This window comes from Anopheles bellator, chromosome 2, assembly GCF_943735745.2.
Source record: "Anopheles bellator chromosome 2, idAnoBellAS_SP24_06.2, whole genome shotgun sequence".
Classification (NCBI taxonomy): domain Eukaryota; kingdom Metazoa; phylum Arthropoda; class Insecta; order Diptera; family Culicidae; genus Anopheles; species Anopheles bellator.
The window spans coordinates 33,530,039-33,553,403 of record NC_071286.1 but is presented as its reverse complement, the minus strand read 5'-3'; the positions used below and the strand labels follow the sequence as shown (position 1 = coordinate 33,553,403).

At 45.2% G+C, this 23,365-nt stretch overlaps 4 protein-coding genes across 7 annotated transcripts; 1 reads left to right on the top strand and 3 right to left on the bottom strand.

Moving 5' to 3' along the window:
* Nucleotides 1–507: 507 nt before the first annotated feature.
* Nucleotides 508–7,467, top strand: LOC131212560 (catenin alpha). 4 transcript variants are annotated; one of them, XM_058206473.1, is made up of 10 exons: nt 508–1,142; nt 1,297–2,195; nt 2,283–3,119; nt 3,863–3,935; nt 4,063–4,130; nt 4,227–4,408; nt 4,494–4,740; nt 4,845–4,961; nt 5,279–5,284; nt 5,778–7,467. In XM_058206473.1, exons 1-10 carry the CDS (start codon nt 989–991, stop codon nt 5,940–5,942), a joined length of 2,748 nt encoding a protein of 915 aa, XP_058062456.1. In that variant the 5' UTR covers nt 508–988; the 3' UTR covers nt 5,943–7,467. The 4 variants fall into 4 exon arrangements, with proteins under 4 accessions (XP_058062456.1, XP_058062454.1, XP_058062453.1 ...); XM_058206471.1 differs by lacking the exon at nt 5,279–5,284 and having other exon boundaries at nt 4,494–4,734; XM_058206470.1 differs by lacking the exon at nt 5,279–5,284.
* Nucleotides 7,468–7,537: 70 nt separating this feature from the next.
* Nucleotides 7,538–10,397, bottom strand: LOC131209173 (endoplasmic reticulum metallopeptidase 1-like). The gene is made up of 2 exons (XM_058202172.1): nt 8,941–10,397; nt 7,538–8,853 (listed from the first exon to the last, which is right to left on the bottom strand). The coding sequence occupies exons 1-2, from the start codon at nt 10,354–10,356 to the stop codon at nt 7,621–7,623; spliced, it is 2,649 nt and encodes an 882-aa protein (XP_058058155.1). The 5' UTR covers nt 10,357–10,397; the 3' UTR covers nt 7,538–7,620.
* Nucleotides 10,398–10,791: 394 nt separating this feature from the next.
* Nucleotides 10,792–14,113, bottom strand: LOC131208895 (endoplasmic reticulum metallopeptidase 1-like). The gene is made up of 5 exons (XM_058201826.1): nt 13,979–14,113; nt 12,286–13,802; nt 11,705–12,229; nt 11,432–11,640; nt 10,792–11,364 (listed from the first exon to the last, which is right to left on the bottom strand). The coding sequence occupies exons 2-5, from the start codon at nt 13,750–13,752 to the stop codon at nt 10,884–10,886; spliced, it is 2,682 nt and encodes an 893-aa protein (XP_058057809.1). The 5' UTR covers nt 13,753–13,802; nt 13,979–14,113; the 3' UTR covers nt 10,792–10,883.
* A 301-nt stretch (nt 14,114–14,414) lies between these two features.
* On the bottom strand, nt 14,415–19,154 carry LOC131208801 (endoplasmic reticulum metallopeptidase 1-like). Its single transcript, XM_058201693.1, has 6 exons — nt 18,630–19,154; nt 18,362–18,416; nt 16,765–18,170; nt 15,954–16,690; nt 15,579–15,864; nt 14,415–15,506 (listed from the first exon to the last, which is right to left on the bottom strand). The coding sequence occupies exons 1-6, from the start codon at nt 18,636–18,638 to the stop codon at nt 15,339–15,341; spliced, it is 2,661 nt and encodes an 886-aa protein (XP_058057676.1). The 5' UTR covers nt 18,639–19,154; the 3' UTR covers nt 14,415–15,338.
* Between the last annotated feature and the right edge of the window lie 4,211 nt (nt 19,155–23,365).

The window sequence follows — 23,365 nt, the reverse complement described above, 5'->3', positions numbered from 1 at the left end:
CACAAAAATCATTCCCGGAACGATAAACTATAAAAGGATATGCTTTTACGCATGGTGGACCGTTTTTCTGCGCCTTGAGACCTTTTCAGTGTGCCGAGAATTAGGGGTTGACAGGCGAGTCAAAAAATGGTAATGACAGCTGCCAGCTATACCTTAGGAGAACGTTACCAAAGGACGTACAAACTCACTGAACGCGTGAATAAATGAATTTGTGTGTAACTATGATCTACGAAACTGGGGATAGAATAATTACGAACATAACTTTTTATAATATTTCTTATCTAATAAAAATAAATGATTCAGTTTGCTTTCGTCTCCTACTATTAAGACGTTTGAAACCGACGTTTACTGTCGTCTTATTCGAAACGATATCACCCTCTCTCTTCCGTAACCATTGTTCGGTCGTTTCGCTCTATTCACAATCGTAGCAGCGTGTGAAAACAAATGTCTGAAATGGGAGTTAGTTGAACAGCACGATCGCGAAACGTCACACCCTTGCTGCGGAGTCGAAGTCGAGTCAGGAAGAAAAGTGAATGCTTGACGGCGCTAAACCGTACCAAACTGTTTCAGAATCGAAGCCATTGGTGACCGGATATCCGTGATTTAAAAAGTTTTTCGATTAAAGTACATTCTTGTTAAAGAAAGGTATTCAAAAACCACCTTTTCATTAAACCAGAAAGCAGCCACAGAGGAGTGTATATGTGTGCGTGGAAGCTGAACTGGAACGAAACATCCGCTTGAAAACGACAAGCATTAATGGGTGCGCGTGTGTGCGTCAGCGAATGTCAGCATAAACGCACACACTGAAAGAATCACTACTGGAGGGTGACTAATTTCATGTGAATTTGCCGTTTCGTCAGGGAAGACTACGAGTTGGCTACGAGGAGGAGACAAACAAAAGACTGCTATTGCGGGCGTAAGAATCGGGGTGTGAAATTTTGTTCGCAAAAGCGTGAGTTTCTCGTGAAAGAAACAGACGGAGTAAACGATGGAAACGCTCTCAAACTTTGGGCAAGTGGCCCTGAAATGGGACCCGAAAAATTTAGAAATTCGTACGATGTCGGTGGAGAAAACGCTGGAACCACTGGTGCTGCAAGTGACAACGCTCGTTAGTACGAAGGGTCCGAGCAAAAAGAAAAAAGGTATGGGGGTTGCAACTAAACTGTCACTAAAATTTGGGTTAGCTCATGACGAATTTCTCCAGTTCAATCGATTCGCTCGCTCTCACAGGGCCACGCTGACGTAGGTGCGGAGAAGAGTTTGCTTTTTTCTTACAAATCTGCCTTGTATTTGCAGGCAAATCGAAACGCGCTAGTGCCCTGGTGGCAGCAGTCGAGAAGGCAACCGATATCTTCATTGAGAGGGGCGAGCAAATCGCTTACGAAAATCCGGACATCACGCAGGAGATGCTGTCAGCCGTGGAGGAGGTACGCAAAACAGGTTCCGCTATGAGCATTGCGGCCCGCGAATTTTCAGAGGATCCGTGCAGCTCGTTAAAGCGCGGAAACATGGTCCGAGCCGCCCGCAACTTGCTGTCGGCCGTCACCCGACTGCTAATTCTGGCCGACATGGTAGATGTCCACTTGCTGCTGAAATCGTTACACGTAGTCGAAGACGATCTGGACAAGCTGCGCAACGCATCTTCGCAAGACGAGCTTATGAACAACATGCGCCAGTTTGGACGGAATGCGAACGAGCTGATCAAGCAGGCGGCGAAGCGACAGCAAGAATTGAAGGATCCGCAGCTGCGGGACGATTTGGCTGCGGCACGAGCCGTGCTCAAGAAGCATTCGACTATGTTGCTTACCGCGTCAAAGGTTTACGTACGCCATCCAGAGCTCGATCTGGCGAAGGCCAATCGAGACCACATCCTGAAACAGGTGTGCGAGGCAGTGCACACCATAAGTGATGTGGCACAGGGAAAATCGTCTCAACCGCAGGACGTTTACGTCGGTGCCGGGGAACTGGCGGCTGCGCTGGATGATTTTGATGAGGGCATCGTTATGGACCCCCGAGCGTATAACGAAGTGCGTTCTCGACCGTCGCTTGAAGAACGATTAGAAAGTATCATCAGTGCGGCAGCACTGATGGCCGATGCTGATTGTACCCGGGACGAACGTCGCGAGCGAATAGTTGGCGAATGCAATGCGGTACGACAAGCGTTGCAAGATCTTCTTTCGGAGTACATGTCCAACGTAAGTAGTTAATCAGTATGGCTTAAAATGCCGAACATGAAACTCACTAACATCGAGCACTAAACCGTGATCAATAATCGTTTGCAGATGGGCACAAAGGATCGTACCATGGAGTTGGAACGCGCAATCAAGCACATGTACCGCAAGACGAAGGATTTACGGCGTCAGCTGCGTAAAGCTGTGGTCGATCATGTTTCCGATTCGTTTCTCGAAACGAATATGCCGCTTCTTGACCTCATCGAAGCGGCTCGTAGCGGTAATGAGAAGGTGGTTCGCGAGCGCGCTGATATCTTCACCAAGCACGCGGAGAAGCTAGTGGAGGTGGCCAATCTTGTGTGCAGCATGTCTAACAACGAGGATGGTGTCAAAATGGTGCGCTACGCGGCCGATCAGATCGAAACGCTCTGCCCGCAGGTAATTAATGCGGCCCTGATTCTTGCGGCACGTCCCAACTCCAAGGTAGCGCAGGAAAACATGGAAGCGTACCGGTTGGCGTGGGAAAACCAAGTGCGCATTCTGACGGAAGCAGTCGATGATATTACGACAATCGACGATTTTCTTGCCGTCTCTGAGAACCACATCCTGGAGGATGTGAATAAATGTGTGTTGGCGTTGCAAGAGGGTGATGCCCTTGACCTGCGCAACACGGCCGGAGCAATTCAGGGTCGGTCGGCTCGCGTTTGCAACGTTGTCGAAGCAGAGATGGACAACTATGAGCCGTGTGTGTACACGGATCGCGTGCTGGAGGCTGTAAAGGTGCTGCGCGAACAGGTGATGGCTAAATTTGCCCAGCGCGTTGATGTGGCCGTCGATGCACTGTCGTCCAATTCTCCCAAGGACGTCGATGAGAACGATTTTATCGATGCGTCACGTCTGGTATACGACGGGGTGCGAGAAATTCGGCGTGCCGTTCTAATGAACAGGGTAAGTGATGAAAAGTGTGAAATCAAAAATCAACCATTACATATTTGTCCCATCTATTGGGAAGCGGAAACCGGAAAAATGTTTGAAAATTTGTCTAACGCTGGAGTAAGCTATTGGTCAGGGAATGTCTTCAAGAGTTTGCTTCGCTGTCCTTAAAAGCTGCTATAGATTTTCCTCTTGAAATGAAAAAGATCGACAATGTTACTCATGCGTTATCCCTTTCCCTTTGCCTCAAAAAAGGACGAAGAAGATTTGGATCCAGAAGACATTGAGGATGAACAGTACACACTAGAAACGAGAAGCAAATGTAAGCTAAAATTAAGTTTTCATAGCGCAAACGGGATTGCATTGCTGTGCTTCGTGTTCTTTTTCTGTCGACTCCTTAAGGTTTTTTGTGTGTCATTCTTGTTTAATTACGTCCATGGATGTTAGCAGTAAAGTATTATTAGTTTCTTTATTTCATGAAAACAAACATAATCTCACATCGTATAGTGTTTTCCACTCATTATGTTTAAACTTATGTGTATTTTTCTTTTATTTTTCTTCATATTTTCCTGTTACATGTACTGTGCCCGTTTCCTTCATCTCGCTGTGCTGCATGTAAACAAAACGTTGCTCGCTATCATCAACTTTGTGGCTCAACCCATCATTGTCCGTGTCATTTTCTATGCGTGTGTTTGTGTTTGTGTGCATTGTAAAATGGGTGTATGGGAACATCGTTTGCATGGACGAAAAATAAGCAGAGCTCCGATGAATTGGATACCGATACGGAGTTCGAACCAGTCGAGGATATGACCGTTGAGACGCGGAGTAGATGTAAGAATGTTCACGGTTATGTGCATGCATTATTGCTTATTGTATTTATTTTGCTATGTTTCGGTGCTCATCAAAATACACCTCTTAACGTTATGCTTTTCTTCCACTCATTATCCTTCTCCCCTAGCGAGCGCCCACACTGGAGATCAAACCATTGACGAATATCCTGAGATTAGTGGCATCACAACCGCTAGAGTAAGTAGCTGAGAGCAGTCGGTCATTTTCTTAACCATTCCATAATTCCATAAACTAAACAATGAAAATCGTGTGTTTACAAATATTTCTTTTCAGGAAGCGATGCGTAAGATGAACGAAGAGGACAAGCAGAAAATTATGCAGCAGGTCGAATTGTTCCGTCGGGAGAAGCTTACCTTTGACTCTGAGGTCGCGAAGTGGGATGACACGGGTAATGACATCATCTATCTCGCTAAGCATATGTGCATGATAATGATGGAGATGACCGACTTTACGCGGTAGGTGTCTAGAGGCGATCAGTTGTTGAGATTGTGGGGTACATGTTTTATTGCTTTTTCTTTCTTTTCACGTATCTCTTTACAGTGGCCGTGGACCGCTCAAGACCACGATGGATGTTATTAACGCGGCAAAGAAAATCTCCGAGGCAGGTACCAAGCTCGATAAGTTGACGCGCGAAATAGCCGATCAGTGCCCAGAAAGCTCAACCAAGAAAGATCTTCTCGCGTACCTACAGCGTATTGCTCTTTACTGCCATCAGATTCAGATCACCTCGAAGGTGAAGGCTGATGTGCAGAACATTAGTGGTGAACTGATCGTGTCAGGGGTAATGGTGAAATTATGTTCCGATTTTTCTTTAGTTGAACGATCTAATCTACCCTTGACCTCTCTTTTTCTTTGTTGCGCGAATGTGCCCCTCGTATTCTATACTTGCAGCTGGACAGTGCGACTTCGTTGATACAGGCGGCCAAGAATCTGATGAACGCGGTCGTCTACACGGTGAAATACTCTTACGTTGCTTCCACAAAGTATACCCGCCAGGGCACGGTTTCGGTAAGTGTTTACCTTCGGTTCGTTACCGACGTTCATCGTCAGAGAAGTTATCACACGTTTGCTAATTCTCAAATAACCATTCTCTCACAACCTGCCAGTCGAAGAAAGCAATCCTTCTTATACCAATAAATAACTGCCTTTCTTTTTCCGTCCTTTTGTTTCAAAATATCTACTTTCTTCTCGTACGGTTCTCGTCTTCTAACTCGATCGAAATCAATGCTTTTCTCTCGAAACCTCATTAACATTTAACATCAAATGCTCATTGGGGCGTTCTACCTGAAACGTGTGTGTGTGTGTGTGTATGAAAACGTCCCTAGAATTACGTAAGTTGATGATTCTATTTCTTCATAGTGGATCCTGAATCATTTTGTTGGTCTGATTTGTTAGTTACAATTGCATTTTTGTCATGTTCATCAATCGGCATCAACCTTCTCAATCAACATCACAACAGCACAATTCTACTCGGTTCTTTTCGACAAAAATAACAAAAATATTTTATTGTGTTCACTTAAAAACCGTGTGCTTCCGTTGCTGTACAAATGCTTATCATTACACGGCTGCAGCGTTGGTATTGCAACTGCAGCAGTGTATTAAAATATGTCTTGCAATTTATGGTCTTTTTATCATTTACACTCATTCGTCAACCATTACTATTCTTCGAAAAATAAATTCTCATTTTCATATTCAAATTCATAGTCATTTGTTAACGGTCGGTTCGATCAGTTCAATTTTGTATTTACTCTCATAATCTGGTACACCTTTGGTATGGACGATTCATGCGTTTTATTGTTTCTTTCTCCACGTTTACCCTTCCAGTCGCCAATCGTCGTGTGGAAGATGAAGGCACCGGAAAAGAAGCCTTTGGTTCGACCAGAAAAGCCGGAAGAAGTACGCGCCAAGGTTCGACGCGCGTCGCAGAAGAAAACACAAAACCCCGTTCATGCGCTCTCCGAGTTCCAAAGCCCCACTGACGCGGTTTAAGTATATAACGCCAATGCGTTTAATATAAGCTAAATTATTTTCCCATTTCAAGCACACTCAAATACGCAAAAGACAAAACACCTCAGCCGCACAGGTTGTCTAACCTCTACAGCAGGTTTACCACCGGTGCACCATTGAAGAGATAGAGTAGGTTTTTATGATTAGTATATTGTTAATAAGGAAAAAGAATTCAAAAGCCAATGTCACGGTGTTTGTTCGACTTGTGATTAAACTATCAGGTGGTGACCGAGCTTTAGGTAAGGGAGAGGACCTACACGAATTGATAATGTTAATCAAAATTCTGCAACGAATTGTGGTGCGAACCTACACCCACCCACGCACACACTGTAATCCCACTACAAGGCCTCTATTTGGCAAATCGTCATTTTATCCATTTTTCATATTAAGTATTTTTTATTTATTGTTTTCGCGTTATTCATCCATTGAAACATCTATAGTTGTGATTCGCGTATGATGGTGAGAAATATTAAAGTCAAAAAAGGAATGCGGATGAAATAAGGAGCGAAGGGAAGTGTCACTTTTAAAATTTACCTTTATGTGAAGTATGTTTTATCAGTATTTTTTACACACCATTTGATTATTACAATTTGCACACAGACGAGCGGCACACAGAAAAATGTGAGAATATGTGAGATGTAACACGGATAATGTATTTGAAATGGAGCCATGCGATGGTGTGGTCTGGTAAAATAGCATCGCAGTTTGAAGTGTTTTGGAAAAGAATGGTTCGCGGCTCCACACGTCGTCACAGAGTATCTAACTGAGGATGTAAGCTTTTCCCCGTTTTCTGCTGCGAATCGAGTTGAATTGACTGGCGCATAAAGTAGGAAATCTCAAAAGCTCAAAAGTGATGAACAAATGAACTAATAGTTTCCTGTTTACAGTCATAGCATTGTCGCGTTTTACAGTAACAGAGTACCGTTCGGAAGCCGTCATCGGTCATTGGTTGAAGAAAGGTTTGTTATAAACTACATTACCGAACGTGACCGTTGATAAATGGACTATAGGAAGTTTGTTAGGGTTTACAAAACCTTGATTATAGCGGATTACTAGGACGACGCTTTCGAATACACTCCTCACCACCACCACCTCAATTCTCACAGATGCAATTCATACTCCAAATTCGTTAGACAACTGTACGTATAGCCAATTCAAAAATCGTAACCTATAGTTTCCTGCATACATTTATATTACTACGGACATATGCTATATATATATATACAAAATACTGTATAATCATAATCCTTTAATGGGGCGAAAATGTGCATTTTATCGGATGTTCATGGATGTCTTCACTTTGGCGATGGTTTTCGCATTGGAGAAGACTTTGAAAAGAAACACCGAGGTCTAGTTCCATTCCTCTCTCTTTTAAACAAAATATAATCCATTTGGAATCCCATCGAAAAGTGACGCCTATGTGTCTTCGGGATGAAGGCAGAAAATGAGCAAGCGAAATCTACATGACAGAAGGAAACGCCGTCGATAGTTGATAAAACCGCTACCTACTAAAGGAACTAAAGGAAAATAGAAGCAAGTTTATAAAAGCAATTCATGGTAATTTTTTATTTGTGTACAATTTACGTTTATTGTGGCATCGGTACACTTTTGGTTTAAACTAAATCAAGGTTCATCAATTTAGCAAGGCACCGGTGCAAAGCTAAAATGTGTATAAATTGACGACGGTCACTGACGGCACAACGTGCGCCCAAGTTGGAAACGATGCGACGAACTGTGTGAAGCCCGGCGTGAAGTGTTCATGATACTCCCAGAAGTTGGTTGTAACGCTGATGTCCATCAACGAAATGTGCTCATCGGCTGTCCTTGCGGTTTCAATGTCGAACACCAGCTTCACCGGTTCACCAGGCAATCCGTGAGTTATTAGGACATAGTGTGCACGATGATGATCATCTACTACGAGCTGTGGTGTTAATTCCGGAGTGAGATTCCATCCCACCAGCGTTACGTTTGGCTTTGGACGCACAAGTAGCGACGATTGAAAGCTTCCAGTGAGATTGAACGTCAATCTAGTTGTGAACGGAGTCTGCGTAACTTGCTCTTTCGACACCAGCGTCAGCGTAACCATGGAAGGTGTGTGAGGGCGGTTTAATTCAGACTGGGGAGACCACAACGAACTGAAGCGTATCGCAGAGGCGGGTAGTCCACAAAATACTTCCATTGCGCATTCCGGTAATTCGGTGGGACTGACAACGGATGAAGCCATGGAAGCATCGTTCTTGGCGATAGCTTCAAGGATCGTGCGCTCATTGTGGCGATCCCAGAGCCGGAAGAGATATCCCGAGTCCGTCCATTGTACCATTCCATTGTGATTGTAACGCTGGCGTAATGTGTGTTGCACAAGAATGCGCTGCACTTTTGGCGTTTGATGCGGCGTGGCTCCGCGATAGGGTAATCCTAGCGGCGTAACCGTCGCTAGTACTAGCGCAGCCAGAAAAAGCCCCAATAGAGCGCCTATTGTGTAGTATGGTTTGCGGAGCAAATTGATCAGCGGCAGAAGAAAACTGCATGCAAGAAGCGTGCAAGCGGCAGCTACTGCGCCGATCATCAGATCCGGATTATCGTTCGCGCCGGAGCGTCCACTAATTGGAATAAAAATGTTGGTGAAAATATGATAAAACTGTGTTGTCCAAAGAAGTGCAGCCACGTGGAAACTGGCGCAAAGTGCAAGAAGAGCGCCAGAAATGAGGCTCGACTTAAAATAGAAGACATGTGGTCCACTGACCAATGGGACAAAAGCCATACATGATAGTAGAACACTGATAACGTAAGCTGAGCGCAAACCAGCAAAGGTGGCACCGAGCATTATGACACTCCAGAACAGATACACTCCGGTGGTACGAGCTTTTATCGTCAGCGGTAGGGGTAAAACTGTCTGAAATGTTGTAAAGCAAATAAGATGTAAAGATAGTTAATACAAATGCCGTCAAAACATTGATATAATGCCACACTTTTATCGTACCTTAACCCGGTGAAATAATCGGTGAGATTCTCGATGCGCGATAAACAGAAACATCATGGCCGGGGCGCAGTACAGACCGACGGCCAACGCTTGCGATGAAAACCATGTCATTGATCGATCGAACGCGCGATCAAGTATGAAAGCAACAGCCAGATTACACCCAACCGCTGCTCCGGCCGCGATCAACGTCGCGCCGAATCCGTGCAGTAACATTTCCACCACGACCGTTCTCCAGTGACGCCAACCAGTGCGGTACAGTGTGGCGTAAAGTCCGATAAGAAATCCGACGACCGCCACCAGCACGTTCAACATGGCCGCAACCGTGGTCGAGTAGCTTACGAAAATAAGTCCTAGAAAGTCGAAAAAAACCATTTTTCCAGTGCTTCGTACGGTGCTCTGAGCCAAGTAGTCGCCGTTGGCCAGCAGGCGCACCAATGACAGCATATTGTCTCCGGTACGCTGAAGGACGGCCGGCGCTAGATATTGAACCGAGTCATAGCGCGTGTGGTACCGATAGCCGTTGAAAATATGCGCAAAGTCAAGCCCAGGAATGTGGCCAAAATCACGAAAAATCCGGAAGTCCGTATCCGATGGAATGAAGCCGGATTGGAAGATCTCTTCCCCGATGGCGTGACCAAACGGGTGACGGACGGCCTTGGCATACGCTTCGATCAACCATGGATGTTCGGGGCCGCTTTGGAATAATAACTCCTTCCCACCGGATCCGACGGATTCGAGATTCAGAAACGCTCGAACATCAGCCGCCCATCGATGCTGCATGATGAATCCGTGCGACGCCTGCAAGGGCGTCTCCTCAGCTCCATTAAAAAGAAACACCACAGAATGTCGCTGACGGCGGGGTTCCCGCGAAAGGACACGCAACAGCTCCAACATCACAGCGCAACTGCCGCAATCATCGCTTGCTCCGGGGCTGCTGGCAACGGAATCGAAGTGGCAGTTTAGCATCAACGCCTCCGGCCTTCCCGGCTCGCCGACTAGTTTAACGATCAAGTTCTGCACCTTCCGATAAACGCTGGTCATCGAGCGGCCAATGAAGTCGATACCATAGGCACCGGAAACGATCTGCTTCTCGTACTGCACTTCCTGTTCGGCATGGCGTGTTGCGTTGATCACATGAAGCTCCCGCTCGAGAAGTTTCACCGCCTCCACTTCGTTCGCGGTGGATCCGGTAGGTTTGGGACCAAGCGCGTCTAGTGCGGTTAATGTTGTCCACGCGCGGGCTCCGTTGAATGCGTACGGTGACCGTTTAAGATCGGCCTCTGTTAAGGCCGGCGGTAAATGAAAAAATGACAGGTAGCTCACCGTTCCGCACAATCCTACCAATGCCAGCATCAGCCAACCACAGTACCACGGCAACGAGTGCAGGTTGGAAGTCGTTTTCTGTTTCGATTTCATTGTCTCGAATCACGTTTTCCAGTAACTGAGCCTTGTCGCGGATTCTGACCGAAACTTCTGCGGCTTTTCGATTACGCCGGGAGCAAAGAAAGCATAACAAGCTTATCGCTGAACTGCAAGCTGCACAAGCCAACACACAACACACAATCATGCGCGTGCCCAGAGATCACACATACAAAGACCTGCATCATACGAAGTATTTTTACGTTTCAGTTTGCTCGAGTTTAGGAATTGACTGATCAGACTATTGAAGCAGCCAAAAATACTTACGAGTTCTTTTGATATGTATTTTTATACACCAACGATAAAATACATGTTTATCGAAGCACTTGAGCATTATATTGAGCAAGAGCAAGAAACCCGCAATTGTTTACTTTATTTTTTCTTATACTCATGTTTGATGTTGTAAGACACAAAATTTATTTTTATAAAGTATCATTCTGTTTTTACGAACAACGTCTATGTCTGGGAGAGCAACTGCCATAAGAATTATATTGAAACACAAATACTGCTTAACAAATTTTCTATCAGTACTCTGTAACGTTTACCACGGCCACAGACGGGATAACATGGGCCCATCCGGGGAATTTTTCGATCAGCTGCCTAAAATCAATCGTATGTTTTTCCTTGTACTCCCAGAATGTATTGATCCAACTGATTTCGACTAGCTTGTCGTTGCTCTTCTCGTAACCAGCGTCCCACTCGAAATCGAATGTGACATTCCAAAGCTCATCATCGGCCAATCCGTAGGTGATTAGAACAAAGTGCGCCCGCTGTCCGTTAAATTCCATCCGCTCCGTAACGGTTTCCATAAGATTCCAATTTACTAACCGAACTCCAGGCTTAGGCATAATCACCAGGGCCGATTGGACACATGTTTGATACCGATGGCCGATGTTGAATGTATACCGACGTCTGTTGCCAGACAGTTGAACGACTTTTTCGAGCAAAAACGATGGCACGGTGTCCTTCTCTAGTGCCGGCGGAGGTCCATCGATCCAGTAATTACTGTTGCGAAGAGAGGAAAGCTAATTTGCTTTTTGTTATATTCTTAGAAGGTTATACCTGAACGCACTCGAAACGAATCTGGTGCCAGACAGAATAGAATGGAATGCCACAGAACGGCATCGTTTCGCAGGTCTCTAGCTGGCGCATTGCGGTAACCTCCAACGGGCTGGCCACGCCACGAATGAGCCGCAGTGCATTACGATCCATTTCACGAAGTAAATATCCGGACCTTTCCATCATGCGGCCGGTGCTATCATTCGCAACCTGAAGCGTATGCTACAAAGAATAATAAAAACATTTCAGACATCTCTACTGATCTCTTTTGGATTGCTCAAGTTACCGTCACGTAGTGCCGCTGAACCGAGGGTTCGTTGTTACTGTCGTCCCGATACGGGAAGCCGACTTGTGTACAGCAAGCGAGCAGAAATGCTATCATCGCAAAGACAGTCAGTCGTGCCGTAAGTTCTGAGGACTGCTTAAGCAATCCGATCAGTGGTACGAGGTAGCTAATGCACAGTAATCCGCCGAATGCCACTAGTAAACCGATCAGGTACTCCGGATTCACCGATCCTCCAATCCGTCCGGTGATGGGCACAAACAGTTTCATCAACAAGTGATAGAAGGTGGTTGACCACAGCATGGCCACTACTTGAAATCCGAGATGTACCGCGAGCCACCGGTGTACATTCCTCTGGTAGCCTAAAACCGAGGTAATCAGCGTCGACAGCAGGGAGCAAACCAGAAGCACGGCGATTACGTAGGCACTACGTATACTGGCCAGCGTCAGTGTAACGATAAGTATCGCCCAGAACAGGTTGACACCAATCAGACGTGAGCGAACCGTGTCCATCAGTGTAAGTGTTGCCTGCAAATTGGAAAAAAATGTTGAATCCTGTGGTGTGTTGATAATTTTTGACTTACCTCTTTTCTTTCAAACAGGTGGTTAACGACACGATGGCCAAAGCAATGCATCAGCATCACGGGACAACCATACAGGCCCAAAATGAGAAAGGGTGTCGAAAACCAGCTCATCGCTCGGCCGAAAGCATCAAGCCGGTTGGCGATAAGTAGTACAACCAGGACACCACCAATCGTACCACAAACCGTTCCCACAAACCCAACCAAGATCCCACGGACAATGTCTCGCTTACCGCCAACACGTTGAACGGGTTTAAATAGCTGCCAATACGGAAGGACAATCGAGCAAACCGCTAACGCGTAGTTCAACAAGCGCGCGGACGCGATCGAGTAATGGAAGAAGAAAAGTCCAAGAAAATCAAAGTAAACACTTTTCCCTTGACTCAACTGTGATCGATCGTGCTCCAACTTGGCCAACTCATCGCCATTTACGATCTCGCGTGTTAAGGCGAGGATGTTATCGCCAGTACGTTGTAGAACTGAAAGGCTCAGATAGTCGATGCTGTCGAATCGCGTGTGGTACCGATATCCGTTGATGGTGTGCGCAAAGTCCATCCCTGGCACGTGGCCAAAATCACGAAAAATGCGAAAATCCGTATCGGATGGAATGAGTCCTGATTGAAACAGTTCCTCCGAAGACACTTGGGCAGCAGGATGACGCGCCGAACGTCCATAAGCAGCCACCAGCCAAGGATGTTGTGGACCACTCTGAAACAGTTGCTCCTTGCCACCAGATCCGGCCGATTCGAGATTAAGAAAGGCACGCACTTCTTCGGCCCACGGATGCTGACTAATGAAACCATGGGCTGCTTGTAGCGGTGTTTCTTCAGCTCCGTTGAAGAGGAAAATGATCGAATGGCGTGTACGTTCCGGCGAGCGGGACAAGACACGGACTATCTCCAACATCACCGCACAGCTGCCTCCATCATCGCTCGCACCCGGACTGCTGGCCACCGTATCATAGTGACAGTTCAGCATTAGTGCATTTCCATCCTCTCGACCGGCCAGCTTAGCCACAATGTTTTGCGCTCTCCGGTAGATACTCGTTAACGGATGACCCTGGAACGCGATCGGATACGCGCCGGATACGGTCTGATGGTGGGTTTCTAGCTGCTGGGCAGAGTGTGTGGTAGCTTTCACTTTTTCCAGTTCACGACGGATATAGTCAGCCGCACGGAGCTCGTTCGCCTCGGAACCGGTGGGCTTGGGACCGAAATCGTTTAGTACTTGCAAGTTGTCCCAAGCCCGTTCGGCAATAAAGGCCGTTGGATAGGTACCGAGATCGGAAGTCGTCAGGCCATCCGGGAGTAAGGTGCAGAGGTAGCTCGAAACAGTTCCACAGAACAGGAGCAACACTATTCCCAGTATGCCGTGTTGGGCTTCAAGCTGATGAAGGTTCGCTACGTCTACTTCCTGCTCTTTACTTGCTTTTGATTTTTTCGCCGGCTTGACGGCAGCTTTCCCAGCCATTGCAAGTGGCACGTAAAGGAACTCAGTCGGACTGGAGATTTAACAAAGGACTGAAACACAGCAAAACACACAAAACGAAACGTTAAGGCGCCAATAACCAAAAATTAGAATACACTTGAGATAAATTTAATGAGCAATTATTAGACCCTTGTTGGCTGCTGCTGTGGCGCTTTATCAGTAATTTTGGTTGTTATCACTACGTACGAACGTACGACTTAGTCCTCACCTCACAGTTCAGCGTCGGGGTATAAAGCGCACTCACGATCATTATCTGCCGGGTTGTTCAATCTTCAGCAGATACTAGAGGTGGTATCGGTCTAATCTTTTCTCGTCGACCTGTCGTTCGCAGGTTGTTCCGTTTAGAAACATCTCCGGAGGCGCTGTGGCCGGCAAATGTTTTCTAAAGTTAGTTGCTTACTGGCACCACGGCACCTTGCGTACATAAATTCTGAGCTGAAACAAATAAAAAAAAATGTAATCCCATCCTCAATTTGATTGTTACTGCTGACTCGAACATCTATCATGTTTGCCTGTACTTAAAACCAAAATCTGAGTATTTGTGTGATATTTTTGAAAGAGTTTGAAAATAGGAAAGATTAAGATAGAAACTAGACTTAGTTCTTTCTTTTATTTTTCAATAGATTATTGCTAAAATTGCAATGTGTTTTGTGGTTTACACGTTTGTAACTAAATTGAAGATGACTAAGTGCGAAAATGCATCGCTATATTAAAGCTTTTTCGTGATATAACTGAGAAGCCTTGCGCTGAGAAAGTTCTGAGCCAGAGATTACCGTTTCAATAGATCAGATCTTTACAAGCTTTTCCTACGCTTTTTCTAATGGGCAAACAAAACGTAGTCAAACCTATGCATATATTAATAATCACTCTATCGATCACTTTGCTTGTCAGTAACAGCGAACCAGTGCAACTTTCGAAAGTACATATTATGTATTAGAAGAGATACAGTAACGATTTTCGAGAAATTTGTGTTGGGTATTCCTTGTATCTTATGCGAATTAGCTTCAAAAAGGGAACTGAATGCATACTATGAAACTTCCCCTTCAAAATTATATCAATGTGCACAATTTAACCAACCTTCTGAGGCAATTTATGTCTTTTGAGAACTTTTTTAATGACTATCCATGCTCTAAGTACGGTAAACAAACGATTCCATACAATTTGAGCAAATGATTCTTCATTAACAATAGACCTTTGGATTCAAATATTATTTAATATGAACAAAGAATTGCAAAATTTGGTTGAACTAAGCAAAGCTGCGATCAACTGGGGTTCGTTGCGTGGTGCCATAATGTATGTGCAATCAGCCATTTCATATAAAAACATACATACAATCTGCAATTGTACATACATTATGTTAGGTATAGGTAAAGTGTAGCGTACGCAAAACAATGTTTCGAGAGCCTCTTCCTCACTACGGGTATGAAGAACCCACTGAGATTTCAGAATCACTTAAATATCTATTACAGAACACCTTTTCTTTTTGTTCGTAATTGAGTTATTACTTTTTCGCGGGAGAAGAGCATAGATATTGATAAAAGGAGTGTAAGCTTAATATGTCAAGTAATCTAGAATGTATAGCTGTTAACGGCCGCGACTGAAGGAACAACGTGTGCCCAGTTGGGTACGCGTGCTAGAAGACGGTTGAACACGGGCGTATGCTCCTTTTGGTGCTCCCAGTGCGTTGTGGTAACTAGAAGGTCTAGCAGTGGTCCATCGTAATTTTTCAGTTCGTGCTGGAATGCAGAAAATACAAATTAATCGTGATGCAATTTAGTTGTTATTTGCTAGAGGGTGGCCATTTTTACCCGAATGTCGATGGTAACATTCATTGCTTCATCCTCGAGACCGTTTGTAAGCAGCACAAAATGGCCACGTTGGCCGTTGAACTCAATAGGTGTAGGAATTTCACTCAGCAGGCTCCATCGTTTGAGTGTGGATCCAGCTTTTGGTCCAATGATGAGCGAGGACTGAAAACTACCATTCAACTCCAGATGCAATCGATGCTCATGATCGTTCAATTTTTCCTTTTCTCTAAGCGTCATCGTTACCATTTGACGGACAATTGGTGCCGGTCCCGGTAGCCAATAGTTTCTTGAACAGAACAAATAGTTAAACAAACGTTAATACCTTTCCAACACGCTTTACTATTGCACAAAGGCATTGTGGCACTATTTGCTTACTCGAACAAAACCTGATGCCAAATCGAGTAGAATGGTATAGCACAGAAAAGCTCCTTATCACAGGCTGGTATCTCACGCATCGGTGTCGCCACATCCGGCATCGCGATGCCTTCGATCGTTTTCTTTGCATTACGGTCAAGCTCCTGCAGCAAAAATCCTGAGTCCGTGTAGCGCTCCCCACCATTGTAGTCGTAAAATCTGCGCAACGTATGAGTGATGTAGTGTCGCTGAACGGCAGGTGCTTTCAAAGATTCATCACGGTACGGAAACCCAACATGCGTTGAAGAAGCCAAAGTCAGTGCGATCAATGTGATGGCCACTAGCTCAGCGATCAGTTTATCCGTTTTCTTCAGTAGAAATAGCAACGGAGTGAGGAAACTACAACTGAACAGGGTCGCAAAGGAAGCGAGCGCACCAATAATAATGTCAGGATTAATAGAGGACCCGATACGCCCGGTGATCGGTACGAATATGTTCATCAGAATATGATAGAACTGGGTGCTCCATGCAAGTGCTACGATTTGAAATATTACATGTATCAGTAGCCACTTATTGACCGAATTTTGTATGCCTAGCATGGAAATGAGTGTGTTGGAAACCAGCGAACACAGGATCAGGACCATGAAGATGTACGCAAGCCGATAACCGGTGAAGGTGATACCGAGCGTTATCATGCCCCAAAAGAGATTCACTCCGTTCAAGCGTGCCTGTACTTTTAGCGCAAGACTCAACGGGGTCTGTTTGGAGAGAAAAAGAAACACACATATACAGAAAGTGGGTATTGGCTTATGGTGAGGGGAAAAATACGAACCGTTTTGCTGCCAAAAAGACGATTGCACAACAGATGAACTAAGCATTGGCACAGCAACGCCGGACAGCAGTAAACTCCGAGGATGAGATTTGTAGACGAGTACCATGACATAGATCGTCCTATCGCGTCCAGCTGCAAACCAATGAAGAAGCACAGCAAACCACTAGCACCAGCACCCAGAAATGTGCCCATAAAACCGATCATGGTCTCCGACCGGATCTGCTTCCCGTGGGTTCCACTGGTCGAGCGAGCGAGTGATAGAAACGGAATTATGATCGAAAGTAACACAACGCTCAGATTTATCATTAGCCCCACGTCAGCTGAGTAGGAGACGAAGAACAGGCCGAGGAAGTCGTAAAACACCATGTATCCTTGGGCATATCGCTCGGTGCTTCCCAGTTCATCTCCGTTGGCGATGGTTTTCGTGAGGGCCAGGATATTGTCACCCGTACGTTGCAACACCGACAGTGGAATGTAATCAATCGAATCATAGCGTGTATGATATCGATATCCGTTGGCCGTATGAGCAAAATCCATGCCTGGAATTCGACCAACGTCACGAAACACACGAAAGTCTGTATCCGAAGGAATGACACCAGATTGAAAGATTTCTTCGGCGGCTGCTTGAGCGTAGGGGTACGGTATAGAGCGAGCGTATGCATCGATAAGCCACGGGTGCTTTGGACCACTCTGGAACAACATCTCCTTGCCACCGGAACCGGCTGACTCAAGGTTTATAAACGCCCGCACATCCGCTGCCCACGGATGCTTCGTGATAAACCCGTGGGACGCTTGTAGCGGCGTCTCTTCTGCTCCATTGAAAAGGAAGATGATCGAATAGCGGTTAACATCCGATTGGCGGGAAAGAACGCGCAGGATCTCCAGCATGACGGTGCAACTGCTAACATCGTCGCTTGCACCGGGCGATCCGGCAACAGAATCGAAATGGCAGTTTAGCAACAGTGCATGGCGTGTAGACATCTCACTGCGACCGACCAGTTTTACGACAACGTTTTGCACGCGCCTGTATACGTTGGCGGCCGATTTGTTCATATACACGCCAACGTAGCCACCGGAGACCACCTGGTTCTGCACGATTAGTTGCTGGTTGCGGTTTTTCAGCTGATCAATGTATGAGATTTCACGATTCAGGAAGTCCACAGCCAACACTTCATTCGTGTACGATCCCGTTGGTTTGGGGCCGAAATCATTCAGTATCTTCAAGTCCTTCCAGGCACGCTCCGCAATAAAGGCATTCGGGAAGTGCGTTAGATGAGCATTGCGTAAACCATCGGGAAGATGGGAGTTGGTATAGTTGGTAATGTTGCCCACGAACAGTACGATGAAAATGCCCCCAATGCCCCACCATGATGAGATGCTGTGCACACTTTTAGCTTTAGAGTAATCTGACAAAGAAAAGGCACGAAACGAAACATACATTATGAATAAAGAAGTAAAACTGCGTTAAAGGTTTTATTGAAGAACAGTCGGTTTGTGCGAAACATTAACATTCGTCTTTGAATGAGTACCGTGCAGTGTCTGGCTCCATGGTTTTGTACCATATTCTGTCATACAAAACCAAACACGCCATACTTACCAATATCAGGATCCAGTACTTTCGTCTTAGGACTCTTTCTACTGGGCTGTGCGGTCTACTTCCAACATGGCAAATTATGTTGTTATCGCGCCATGGATACGGGTGAGAACGGTACCAAGAACAGAGGGAGACAGAAACGCGAATAAATAAAATAAGAATATTCACAATGGGGGAGGTCGAAGGTGAGAATATTTATGTAACCCTACCAAAGACCCAATATGATAATCGTTATTCTATCGATTCTAACATCAAAGTCCATTCCGCTTACCTGAAACATGACTTTTGTTGAAATTATTGATCGCCTCTAGTCACAAGCGAGGAAGCCGATGTTTGATCTGTGCGTTGCGGCACGCAATATAGAAATTCCACTCTATTTATAAATTGTGCTACGCTTTTGCGATAGCAACGGAACGTTCTTTCTCTGCTTGAATGGTGTTAGAACTATCACTGGCAACCATTTGCGGGCCTGAGATTCACTACTGTGCTCAATATACCGGCTTTCGCTAAGACTCTTTTCTGCGTAACATACGAACAAAGACCTTTTGCACCTAAGCCAGATTCATAAATTGTGCTCATAAAGTTTTCGCGCATTTATAGGCGAATATTACTTGTCCACCGTTTAAACATTCCACATAGCATTAACCACGTAACACCTTATCGTTGAGGTTATCGCATTTGGAGTTCAACTTTTGATTTCTACCGCGCAACGAAACATAGAGATAGGGACTTCTACTCATTGTTTTCGCTATTTTACGAATTCGTTGCCATCGTTGCCGGCTAAGTTCTGCGCCATGCAAAATGAGAAAATTATGCGACAAATCGTGAAAACAACAAATGTCAAATTCTCGCCTTGTTTATTTTTCTTCTCTGTTTACGGTACTGTCAAAGCGGAGAAACGCTTCCGAAAGGTGTGCCATAAATGTTGTACTATAAAACGTTTCGACTCAGCGGTACGGAAACGCTTCAAATATGTCGTAAAGACAAAAATTGTTTAAATGTTTGCACTTCTATTCTATTCTTGCAAAGCCTAGAACCTTTGACTGGTAGGGTTCAATTGATTGTTGTTGTGTTCGACAAGTTATTATCTAAATTAATGCACAATGAAAGTCGTATTTAGCGATTTAACAAATTTGCATTTTTTAACATTCCTATCCAACCCAGTTCCAACAGTAAACTTTCCCACTATAGTAAACCACTATTCTGTAATGCTCTCTGTAATGCGGGTAAACAACAACTGAACGCCAAGTCAGATCAGTCACCAAAGACTAATACGATCTCACGAAACCAAGCACGTAATGGAGCTGCTCAATCACGAAGCTGCTAATGATTAAACCATATGATCTTTAGCAATGGTCGGTTCAACCATCGAACTATACAAATACGCTGAGAGAAGGGTGGGGATTTTGAGGTTCTAACCTGTCTCTACGTTCTAACAGTCACTAACTCGCCTTGTAATCAACAAACGCATAATCCCTTCAATTTAAATCAGAACCAGCGTTTCATCATATGATCTTTTCCATATCCGCGGCAGTTATTTTTCGTTATATTCGTCTGTTCTCCAAACCAATAGAAGCGACGGTTTTATAGAATGTTGTTGGGTAATTAAGAATGATTATTTATAAGGAAGGAGAAAATTGCTAGTAGTTTGTAACTTAATTTCATTGTTGCATTTGAAAACTCGATTCAGATAAGCAACAACGAACAAACTGATCAATGCGCACTGAACTATTCTAAACCAGTCAGCACGTGGCGGCAAGGTGTGGAAGTCTAACCTCAAGAAATTGAATCTACTAGTAGTAGTATGTGCGTAACTCGTCGGCTACTTAACAAACAGCTGTGTTGTGCGATATTCTGGCCTGTGCTCAATTTTACTCACATTTCCTCCTTCTTCTGTGGAACGATCGTGAAACAAGAGAAAAATGAGTTCACCTTCCGGCCGAAAGCTAACGTTCCAAACATCGCGAACGCACAATTCTTCATAGCCGAAGTCCTTTCCGATTGGCTGAACACTCACTAGCGCGAACTGCACACGGAAATACTACTGCGAGAGAAATCTAAGCAGATGTGAGAGAGAGCGAGCGCAAGAGCCGTCATAACAACACACACTGGTCTGGAGAATGCGTCCGGTCAGAGAACGAACGGGATAGTAGAGCACTGAATAGTAGCTGCAAAAGCTGGTGTTGGATGTGTGCGCGACGAGCACAGGAGAAAGGCCAGCGCGTGCTGATGAGGCTAGGCTTGGGATAGGCTTTTGCCGGCCGAGGGTAGTGGGGAAGTGTGGGTCAGACTTCGCTTCGCAAGAATGGTTGCGGTTCGCTCTGTGGAACACCATACTGCGCCAGAAACACACATCGTGTCTTTCTCGTTCTTTCTCCTTTGGGCATGGTTCGAATGCCATATCACACGAGTAGCTGTGTGCGGGGTTGGCTAGGAAGTATAATGGTGCGTTGCTGGTAGTGGTATTTACAAAAAGAGACGAACGCGGAGCACACACATGGAATTAGCCGGCTCGGGAGGCTCTGATATCGAAGCGCAGCGAGTCCAGCGGAGTAGACGGAGAATCGAAGCGCATCCCGGCACTGGAACAAACCGGTGGATTCCTTCAGTTCGATTTTGTTGCTCCGTGAAGTAGCATCGTCGGTTACCTCAGGCTGCCTGCGGATCGTGTGCTGTGTTCCTTTGGTCCTAATCGTGGTCTCTGAAACAGTGAGTGTGACAACGGGGTTGCGGCTGGGCTCTGTCCTTGGGGAGACTTTATGGAGTTTCACTGTCCCCACGTGTTTCTTCTGATTTGGCCATTTTTTTTTTTGTAAATCGTTCAACGACTGGATTGTTGCGTTAGGCACATCCGGTCGGCCGAATTTTGGACCTCACTTCATCGGGAATCCGGGTGTGGTGTGCTTCAGCTGCGGTGTTACGATGCGCACGATTGTTCGTATCCGCATCGCATCCTTGTGTACTGGGTATAATTTCCATCAGGCTTTTGATAGCGTGGCGAACTTGTCGTTTTGTGCTGCTTGTTGCTGATTCCAATCTGCAGTGAAAATCTATATCGATTAAAAGAGACGGGCTAAATGAAATCCCCAAAAGTAGTTTTTAAAGAGATTTCGGCACCCGGCGCCGGCCTACCGGTTATCACGATCGGATTGCAGGCAAGGAGTGTCTAACGAGCGTGAAAAGTGTTCAGAGAACGAAAACCATTTGGCCAAATCTCTCCCGGTTCTCTCTTGCCGTCGGGTCTAGTATTTGTGTTTGCAGCATCTCGTGTTGGTTACAAACCCTCTGATAACGGGAACACTAAACACAAGCTGATCTCTTTTCTATCGATGGTACTAGGTTTCATGGTAGGAGAGAGAACGAACGGCAGCAGAAATTGATAAATGATGATAACGTAGTGTGATACGGTTTTGCTGCTGCCACTAAACCGGCTGTACGTTAAATGCAACGGCAATGCAAGGATAAAATGTCTCTCGTTGTCACTGGCAACTGGTGTCGTCGTGTCGTACATAGTCTAATGGAAACGAGGCGCTGTGTGTTCCTGTGTAATCAGACCTTTTTAGGACCATATTTAAAAATGTTGAGCTCCAGCGCCAAGATTCCACACGACACGTGTTCGTTGCTCTTCGCGAGATCAAGGGCTTTCTGTAGCCTATAGTTATAAATTGAATCTTTGAAATAATTTCATTTCAGTCTGCTATTTAAACGCGGGTTTATACAACATGCGTTTTTCAACGGACATCATTTTTTGGGCCTTTTAATTATTTCAGACCGCCATTTTCTCCTGCCGCAAGACCATGTGTTTGAATAATTTACTGCCTTTTCTGAGAAAGGCAGCTTTGTTATCTATGATTTGTTCAAAACGTGTAGCACTTTGACTATGTGAGTCGCTGTCGCTTGTCCAAAATCATAGGATCATTGAACATATCTACATAGCATTGTTAGAAATGGTTAGCTGAAGTTGCCCAGAGTAACCTCTATACGGAACGAGCACTCTGAGGTCGGGAAAGTTCAAATCCGTTTTCGTTTTTTGTCGGATCGCCAGTTTACTCTTCAGCTGAACTGCGAACCATCGGTCTCGCTCTCTTTCTCCTTGCCAGCGATTGGGCAGCAGGCCCATCAGAACTGAGGATTATCGTCCTTCGGATGGAAAATAATCATCCTTCCACTCTCAGTACAACCTCGGCCAACGGAGCGGCAGCATCGCTTGATTGTAGTTGGCTGTGTAATTCTTAAGCTTTAATATAATTTTACAACACTAACCTTGCGATGGAAGCATCCCTAAGGAGAACAAAAATTCTTAGCAGTGGTTTCTTCAAAGTTTTTCATAGTTTTATTTCGATAAGTTTAATATAAAGGCTCTTCTCTATTTTAACGACATTTAAAATTGTTTCTACCGACATTTTAGCCGCCGTACGCTGATTGTTCGAGTTACCGAAGGTCCGCACAATACTGGGTGGAATTATGGGACTTCCGCTGTAGTAGGTCTCTTTGCATGATGCGGCAGAACCGTGAACTTTCGTCTGGTGAGGACATGACCGGTACAATTTGAAAAGCGAGACCGACGAAAGCCGGGACAAAACGTGAGACTGTCGGTTAACAGTGGAACACAGAAGAAGAACAAGAAGAAATGAGAAGTTGAGAAACATCCGACAATTGAATACTTCGTTTCCGTGTGTCCTGTATGTTTGCTGTGTAGCGTGTGTGAATCGGTGGCGCGTCTGTTCCTGTTATGTGCGGTTTTTGTTTTAGCTGCGTACAATCTGACGAGACGGGCGGTGAGTAATTCTACTGGCACAAAGCCTTAGTTAGAAAACTAATAAGCAGAACTAACGTAAGCAAAGCAGTTACACAGACGGTAAACAACCAGCTCCACTCCACCTGGCAGGAAGTGTATCGACGTCGCTGACGCTGGTCAACGAAAAGTGACTAGTTGCTCCGTGGATGTATAGCAACTCAGTTAGCCATTTTGTTACCTTTTTTGTTTGATTATTTATTGCTCCCAGT

What these genes read in the sequence shown, in the direction of transcription:
- LOC131212560 (XM_058206473.1), top strand. Translation starts at nt 989, where the DNA reads ATGGAAACGCTCTCAAACTTTGGGCAAGTGGCCCTGAAATGGGACCCG. An exon ending in GTGCCGTTCTAATGAACAGG is followed by an intron (nt 3,120 to 3,862) that starts GTAAGTGATGAA and finishes AAAAATAAGCAG; the next exon opens with AGCTCCGATGAATTGGATAC. An exon ending in CGTTGAGACGCGGAGTAGAT is followed by an intron (nt 3,936 to 4,062) that starts GTAAGAATGTTC and finishes CTTCTCCCCTAG; the next exon opens with CGAGCGCCCACACTGGAGAT.
- LOC131208895 (XM_058201826.1), bottom strand. Translation starts at nt 13,752, where the DNA reads ATGGCTGGGAAAGCTGCCGTCAAGCCGGCGAAAAAATCAAAAGCAAGT. An exon ending in TTCAGCGGCACTACGTGACG is followed by an intron (nt 11,641 to 11,704) that starts GTAACTTGAGCA and finishes TATTCTTTGTAG; the next exon opens with CATACGCTTCAGGTTGCGAA. An exon ending in TGGCACCAGATTCGTTTCGA is followed by an intron (nt 11,365 to 11,431) that starts GTGCGTTCAGGT and finishes TCTTCGCAACAG; the next exon opens with TAATTACTGGATCGATGGAC.
- LOC131208801 (XM_058201693.1), bottom strand. An exon ending in AGTACTGGATCCTGATATTG is followed by an intron (nt 18,171 to 18,361) that starts GTAAGTATGGCG and finishes TTTCTTTGTCAG; the next exon opens with ATTACTCTAAAGCTAAAAGT. An exon ending in TGGCATCAGGTTTTGTTCGA is followed by an intron (nt 15,865 to 15,953) that starts GTAAGCAAATAG and finishes GTTCTGTTCAAG; the next exon opens with AAACTATTGGCTACCGGGAC.
- LOC131209173 (XM_058202172.1), bottom strand. Translation starts at nt 10,356, where the DNA reads ATGAAATCGAAACAGAAAACGACTTCCAACCTGCACTCGTTGCCGTGG. An exon ending in GATTATTTCACCGGGTTAAG is followed by an intron (nt 8,854 to 8,940) that starts GTACGATAAAAG and finishes ACAACATTTCAG; the next exon opens with ACAGTTTTACCCCTACCGCT.